Source organism: Notolabrus celidotus, chromosome 15 (assembly GCF_009762535.1).
Source record: "Notolabrus celidotus isolate fNotCel1 chromosome 15, fNotCel1.pri, whole genome shotgun sequence".
Taxonomy (NCBI): domain Eukaryota; kingdom Metazoa; phylum Chordata; class Actinopteri; order Labriformes; family Labridae; genus Notolabrus; species Notolabrus celidotus.
The window spans coordinates 10,044,668-10,052,343 of NC_048286.1; the positions used below are offsets into that span (position 1 = coordinate 10,044,668).

A 7,676-nucleotide genomic window follows, 5' to 3' on the forward strand; every position below is an offset into this window, starting at 1 on the left:
AGAAAGCTTATGCACGCGTTCCTAATGTCGTGTTTTAACCGTAAAAGAATTCCTAGCCGAGGCACTTAGCTCGATTGCTGAGTAGTGGAGTGGAGAAAATAAATCTGCAATAAAGATTAGGACTAAACTAAGAAGTACGCCTCGTCGGGCCTTCGAGTAGAGGTAACGCGAGCTATGCTAGTTAGCCACCACAGGCAGTGCGAGCTGCTTGTTGGCTGTTTTTTGACAACCAGCTGTTTGGTTGATCAGCATGACTGTCGGCTGTTCTAGTTTCGATATGTGTTTGCCTCGGTAGACGAGTCAGCATTAGAAAATCACGTGAATAACAATGACAGACAGTCGGAGCACTGCAGAGGACAATACACTTAAAAACACCTAAAAGCAAGATTAGTCAGAAGTCCGGCCTTTGAGCCAGGAAGGTGCAGAGTTAGTTTGTTTATGTAGCTGCTGCAGGAGGTTTATGTTCGGTAAGTGTAGCCTGGTTGTGAGTCTTGAAGCTAAAGCAGCTAACAGGTAACTTTGCCCCTTGGCACTCAGTGCAGCGTCGATGGTCGATAACACAGCCAGTGCATGCAATGATGTCTGCGTACTTGTGCATGTTTCAACTTTCATTTCTTGATCCAAGCGTTCAAATAGTGTTTTTTTTATCCGACACTTTAAAGGTTCTCCCTCGGGTCGACGCAGGACAAAGGAGACCGACATGGCCGAAGCTGACAGCAAGTCCACTGTGCTGAACGGTGAAGGATCAGGTCTAGAAAGTAATGATATCCATAACTGTGCGAGCTGTCAGAGCTGACTGTTAATCAGAGGACATGTTTGGTCTCACCAGGTGGATCTGAAGAGAAAGAACCAGGGGAGGATCAGCACAATGAGGAGGATGCCTCAGGAAGCAAAGAGGGGCAAACACAGTCTTCTTCACAGGATGGTGACTATTTTTATCTAATAAAACCACTCGTTATGCAAGAAACATTGCTTGAATATATTTTCAGTATTAACACAGTTTGTAAATACAGATCTGTTTGTATCATTGAGGTTTTAATTTTATCTCATTTTCTAGCCTTGCAGCAGTTTTGCAACTTTGGTTGGATCTCCCAGTGGGACTTAATTGCGTTAACCCTGATTCTGGCCTTCCCTATTTCTGCAGCTCCCAGAGACACAGGTGAGGCATCTGGAGACAAGCCCATGCCAGATGTGGAAGGAGAGACAGGAGACAACAGAGAGGGAGAGGAGGAAGAAGACACAGACAGCATGGATGGCAGCGGTCTTTACTCCCTGACTGAGGACGGTGAGCGAGAGAGTGAGGGGGGCAGAAGAGAGAGAGCAAAGGACAAAGATGGTGGGAAAAGGGCAGCTAGAAAGAGGAATAGACCAGGCGGCACCAATCACTCCTCCAGCTCAGATGAGGATGATGATGATGACGAAGAGGAAGATCAGAAGGATGATGAAGATGACGATGAGGCTATGGAGGCGTGGCTGGGAGCAGAGCTCCAGGATATGCGAGGCCCTATATGGCGGGCAGTACCCTCACTTTACTCCAGAGAGATCGGCAGAGACTCGCACCAGTTTGTGAGGCGCGTGTGTGGAGCTCGGGGTCTCGTGCAGAGGCTGGAGCTGCAGGGCCGACTGGAGAAGCACACAGGCTGCGTCAACACATTGCACTTCAACCCTTCGGGGACACGCCTGGCTTCAGGCAGTGATGACTTGCGAGTGGTGATCTGGGACTGGGCTGTCCGTCGGGCTGAGCTGGAGTTTGACAGTGGCCATAAGAGTAATGTCTTTCAGGTAAGGAAAGAAAGAAATCTCTCCCTGTTATGAGCGAAAAAGCACAAGTTTGAAATTGGATTAAACCTGCTAGAGAATAGACAACAGATACAAATAAGTGAGTGACTTATCAATCGGGTTAGAAACTTAAAATCAGTCGTCTCTTTTAGGCAAAGTTCCTGCCTCACAGTGGAGACTCCACCTTGGCCATGTGTGCCAGAGACGGTCAGATCAGAGTGGCCGAGCTCTCTGCCACACAGCGCTGCAAGAACACCAAGCGAGTAGCACAGCACAAAGGGGCTGCACACAAGGTAAGTGTGAACTGTGGAGCGTCTGAATGTAAGGCTGGGCTTGGGTTACAATGGTTTTGGGAAGATTTAAAAGTTGTTTAGTTTAATGGTTACAACCCCGATCTCTAAGATTTCAAATGGCTGATCTGGCTGCCATGATGTTGATGAATATGTTTGATATTTGGGTTTTAAAATCTGTAAGGTATCTGCACTTTTATGGTGTCTGTAGAACCCAAATAACAGAAAAGTATGAAAGGAAACCACATCTTCCCAGACATTTTCCTTTACTGTGAAATCTGCTGCTGACTTTTCTCACCTCATTCCTACAAAACGTTGATGCATCACATAAACCTCCTTATTGTTTCGTCTTAATCTGCTCTTTTCTCTGTGTGTGATCAACATCAGAGAGATTATCTGGGAGGTTTCTCTATATTTATGATTTGAAAAGTCATGTAGGTTAATGTATTCTTTAATATTAAATGCAACTTCAGTAAATGTATTTATAAGTCTGATTATCAGGTGATCACATAGTCTACATCTCAATGTGTTTTTGCTTTCTCTTTCGGTTCCAGCTGGCTCTTGAGCCTGACTCCCCGTGCTACTTTCTGTCAGCTGGAGAGGACGCTGTGGTGTTTGGAATCGACCTGCGTCTAGACCGTCCCGCCAAGTGAGTGATGCCAATGTAAAAGTTTGTCAATTTTTAACTGACAAGCTTGTGCAACAGGCAGGAAAGGTGTAGTGAATTACAACACAGTGCACTTAATGTTTGATTACTGTTGATGCTCTCACAGGTATTGATAAAACTGTTCTGTTTCTGGTGTTAAAAGGAAGTACATGTTCTTACACTCAGTGTTGGTAAATGTCCAATTTTAAACACTGCCAGTTTTCCTCCTTTGCCATATGTCATCATTATTTTTAAAGCTTAAAATAACTTCTCCCTCTCTTTCTCTTTCATTTGTGTTGCAGCAAACTGGTGGTTGTTAAGGAAGGTGACAAAAAAGTAGGGCTGTACACCATCTTTGTTAACCCAGCAAAGACACACCACTTTGCTGTGGGAGGGAGAGACCAGTATGTGAGGTATGAGGTTCATACCTCACAACAATAACATTTCCGAGGAAATGCAATGGAAGTAGTGTGACTCTGTGACCTCTTTTATTCACTGTCTCTTTTTTCTTCACACTTCCTCTGTAGGATCTACGACCAGAGGAAGATTAATGAGAACGATAACAATGGTGTGCTAAAAAAGTTCTGCCCGTCACATCTGGTATCCAGTGAATCCAAAACCAACATAACCTGCCTTGTGTACAGTCACGATGGAACAGGTAAATCCTCATAAACAAAACATCTTATATCTAACAACATGCCTCTTATTTTTCTCTCTAAGGCCTAAGTTAAAATAAAGACATGTAACAGCTTGCACACTACATTTATAGATATGTTCATTTCTCAATATAAATATCCCTATGGGACGCTCTTACATAATTCCTCATTCTGTTCTGAACATATTTTAGAAACATTGAAAATAATGAGCCCTGCACATTATCCTTGATTTAATCAGAGTCATGAAATGCAGAACTTCTGCTTTTCTGACCAGTCCTGATGCAACCACAATGAAATATCAGTGAATGAAACACAGCGAGGTGGATAAAAAGCATTACTTTACCCTCATCTTTGCAGAACACTAGTTAGCTCAGATTTAGCATGAAAAGAAAATTGAGTTTCAGGGTAATCCACTGTTTTTGTGGGATTAATTGATTATTTTCTGTGGAATATAAAAAAGCTAAGATCACTGTCTGAATTTATGACATCAAAGAAAATAGGAAATATATTGATTTACCCTTTTCCTTCACGCAGAGCTCTTGGCCAGTTACAATGATGAAGACATTTACCTGTTTGACTCCAACCACAGTGATGGGGCTGACTATCGCAGGAGATATAAGGGACACCGCAATAACGCTACAGGTGTTTGATCCAGCTTTATCACCACAAATGCTTTTTTGCACCTATTTTTCCTGAACATTTACTGCAGTAGTATTAGAGAAACTGTTTATCTCAAAGACTGACAGTCCACCTTCCTCTCTCATCTCTCTCACAGTGAAGGGGGTGAACTTCTACGGGCCGTGCAGTGAGTTTGTGGTCAGCGGCAGTGACTGCGGACACATCTACCTGTGGGACAAGTACTCTGCTCGCATTGTTCAGTTCATGGAGGGAGACAGAGGCGGAGTGGTAAGTCATAGAGACGTAGTAAACCATATTTATGTTGGTCTAAAGATAACTCAGGAAAGGCTGCACAAACACAATACCAGTTTGTAACCTCTTCAAGTATTTTTAGCAGAGTACTCCAAAATATTTGACACATATTCCTATGCACAAGATGAACTAATTAAAATCTAGACTAGACTAAGCTTTCTTTGTTGAAGAAGCTTCTATCTCAGGAGTATTTTCTGTAAAATCTCCTTTAATCCTCACACAATTATCTCAGTTATTTTGCTTCCTTTGATAACTACAGGTGAACTGTTTGGAGCCACATCCACATCTTCCAGGCATGGCCACTAGTGGGCTGGACCATGATGTCAAACTGTGGGCCCCCACAGCTGAAAGCCCCACAGGACTCAAGGGTCTGAAAGAGGTATTGTTTTTTTGACATCAAAATTTTACTTTATTGATATTTGTATGCAGGTTGTTCACAAGCAATATATTGATCAGCGCAAGCAGCAACATCATGCTTGTGCAAAAAGATAACCTTATAAAAATAAGGAAGGGGGAAAAAACAAAACATCATAATAATAAAAATAAACCAATATTAATAAATAACAATAATAAAGAAAAATAAATAATACTGAAGAAAAAGAGGTATTGTGAATCAAATTTTTTAAAGCTCGAGCGTGTCATTGTTGGTAACAGTTTTTCCAAATTTGTACTAGCGAGTCTCAGTGAGAGGATTACGCTTTTGATTTTTGTCTAAACTTCATAATGTATTTAAAAAGAAATAAGTCAATGTGCTTGAACTGCGTATTTTAATTGTCTAGAGTTCTGTTGAAACTGTAAAAAAAAGAAATGTCACAATTGGGGCTTGGTGAAATTAATCGCCATTCTTTTTCCAATTCATTTTCCAGTACATACAAACTAATTTAACTATTTAAAAAATGCAGTGCCCCCTGGTGGTTAAGAGCACACTCGCTAAATAATAGCTAGCATATCAAACTAGCACATCAGTCTTTCTACTTCACTTTGTTTCTGAGGTAGCGCTGATTATGAAACCATTTATTCCAAAAATAAGTTCTGGTACTCCTGCATGAATGTTATTTCCAAGTAAGACAAAATGAACATTATTGCACAGCAATCTAATGATATTCTCAAAAATGCCAGAAGGTAATGTAACTGTGATAACATATTAAAGCTATACATAAACATACAGTGTAGTGCCCTTACAGGCTAAATCTTCTGTATTAATACAATCTTAACCAAAATTAAAAATGATTTCATCGTGAATTAGTTTAAAATAATAAACAAGTGAGAGTCCATCCTCATTTCATTGTGAGATTATTTTTATAAACAGAGTCTGACTCTTTGCAGTGCACTGTGTGTGTAGTCTGACACAGAGAGACAGGCTTCACTGCTCTGTTACTATGAAAACTTTTAAAAAGCAGTGTTGTCATACCCGGCATGTGCAGCTTAACGCTTAATACTTGCGTTTGGTTTTTCGGAATAGTAAATAATACGGTAGAAATGATAGAAAGTGTTACTTTCCTTGTAATGTTATTTTCTGTCTGTTTTATGTACCATTGTGATTCTGATGAGACTTGTTTCTGTAGATTGTAATATTGTTTTTAGAGATCCATGAGATGTATGAATTTGTTTCAGGTGCTGTTGTACACTGTTATGAATTATTTGCTGTATTTGTCAAGGTTATGAAGAAAAACAAGCGGGAGCGGGATGAGGACAGCGTGCGCCACGGTGACCAGTATGACACCCAGCTGCTGTGGTTCCTGATGAGACACATGAGGAACAGACGGCCCCAGAGGGTGAGCGCTCAAACACTACCGTAACTTTCTCTCTAGAGTGTTGAAAGATGTGGAAATTTGCTTGGCCTATGACAGTGCTTGTATTTGGAAATGTAGGATGTAGGCGCCTCTGTGGCTTTTTGATCAAATGCAATTTCTAACATTAGAGGCAGAGTTTAAAAGATGTTTACTTTTTCATCCTGAAACAGTCTCAGTCTTACTTTCTTTGTCCGTCCTCTCCTTCTCTCAACACAGCCTCGCCCGGGTGACGCTGACACTGATGACTCTTGGAGCTCTCCAGATTCCTCTGATGAAGAGGAGGGAGGTCCAGACCATGTCCAGTGCATGTCCTCCTGAGCCACACAAACACACACTCAAATTGACATACATACACACACACATGTACACACTTTATTGCCCTTGAATTGATGCACATAGGCAAGCACTATTGACATACTGGCACACTCAAACACTGATGAGCCACAGACTTGGGTTGTTTTCTTTTCTTTTACACACATACAGACTCAAACAGACACACACACACTTTAACGTGAACATACTGTTGAAGCAGAGTGACAGATAAGCTTACCACCTGGTTTTTCCAGCTGTTGTGAGTGTGCAAACGGCAACTACAGAGTGCATACATACTTCCAGAACCCTGATTTTTTTTTTTGAGAATTGTGCAAAGAGTTTTAGTGAGTGTGTTAATCCCTAAGAACCACTCGGAGGCCCCCCGATGCTTGTCCATACATTATGTATAAGGTCTGCCTCACCCCCAGAAGGATGCACTGTGCCGTGTGGCAGCGAGCACCTCCTGTTTTAGGCACCCTATAGGAAGCTATACATCACCAGCACACAATCTCCTCTCTCTTAGTAACACTCTTCTTCTTTCAGAGGAAAGGTGTAATTTGGTACTTTGAAACCATCCCCTAAATGTGACTCCTTAAAGATTTAACAGTATAGGAAGAAATCCCAGCACCACTGAATGCATTGCCCCAGCCTCATGCTTGATCTCTGGTCCTGCAGCTTTGATGTATCTCCTCACATTTTTCTTTTCTGTTGAAGACTACTAAATCCCTACATGCTGCGTCACCTTACATGCTGCCCCCTCCCTCCTCTTCCTCCTCCCCCTCACTACTGAGTGCACTTTGAATCAGGGATGCTTTAGTTTGAGACAGACAAAATGTGCACTGAGTGTGTGATTTGGGGGATAGGAGTTGTTCCTCGCATTGGAAAACTCATTTCAGTTAAATCAGTTTTTTTTTTAATTCGGGGGATATTTTGCACATTCACTTTTTTTTGACGAAGGAAGAGAAGGTTCCTTTTGCTTCCACCAGCCCTTCTTCCTCCCTCGCTTTCCATCCTGACACCCTTTCATTTACATGAAAACTTCACTTTAAATCTCAGTGGACATTTAAACACACGTAGTAAATGTTCAGCGTGTGCATAGGATATAAGGACAGATGTTGGTGTACATTTGAATAGCCAGAACAGACTCAGATGGAATCAAAATTCAAAGACTGCCTGTGTGCCGGTTGAGAATGAACTACACTTGTTCCTGAAAATCTTTCTGTGAGACAAACAGGCTCAAATCAGTTGCTGGGTGGCAGTTTTCCGATGA

At 41.7% G+C, this 7,676-nt stretch overlaps 1 protein-coding gene across 1 annotated transcript in view; it reads right to left on the minus strand.

Moving 5' to 3' along the window:
- The window catches only part of LOC117826943 (guanine nucleotide exchange factor VAV3-like), a 69,444-nt gene extending 63,013 nt beyond the window's left edge, over window positions 1–6,431 (minus strand). The window contains exon 1 of the mRNA XM_034703371.1: window positions 6,277–6,431. Coding sequence (XP_034559262.1) covers window positions 6,277–6,402 — 126 coding nt within the window. The 5' untranslated portion in view covers window positions 6,403–6,431. The remainder of the gene's footprint in view (window positions 1–6,276) is intronic.
- Between the last annotated feature and the right edge of the window lie 1,245 nt (window positions 6,432–7,676).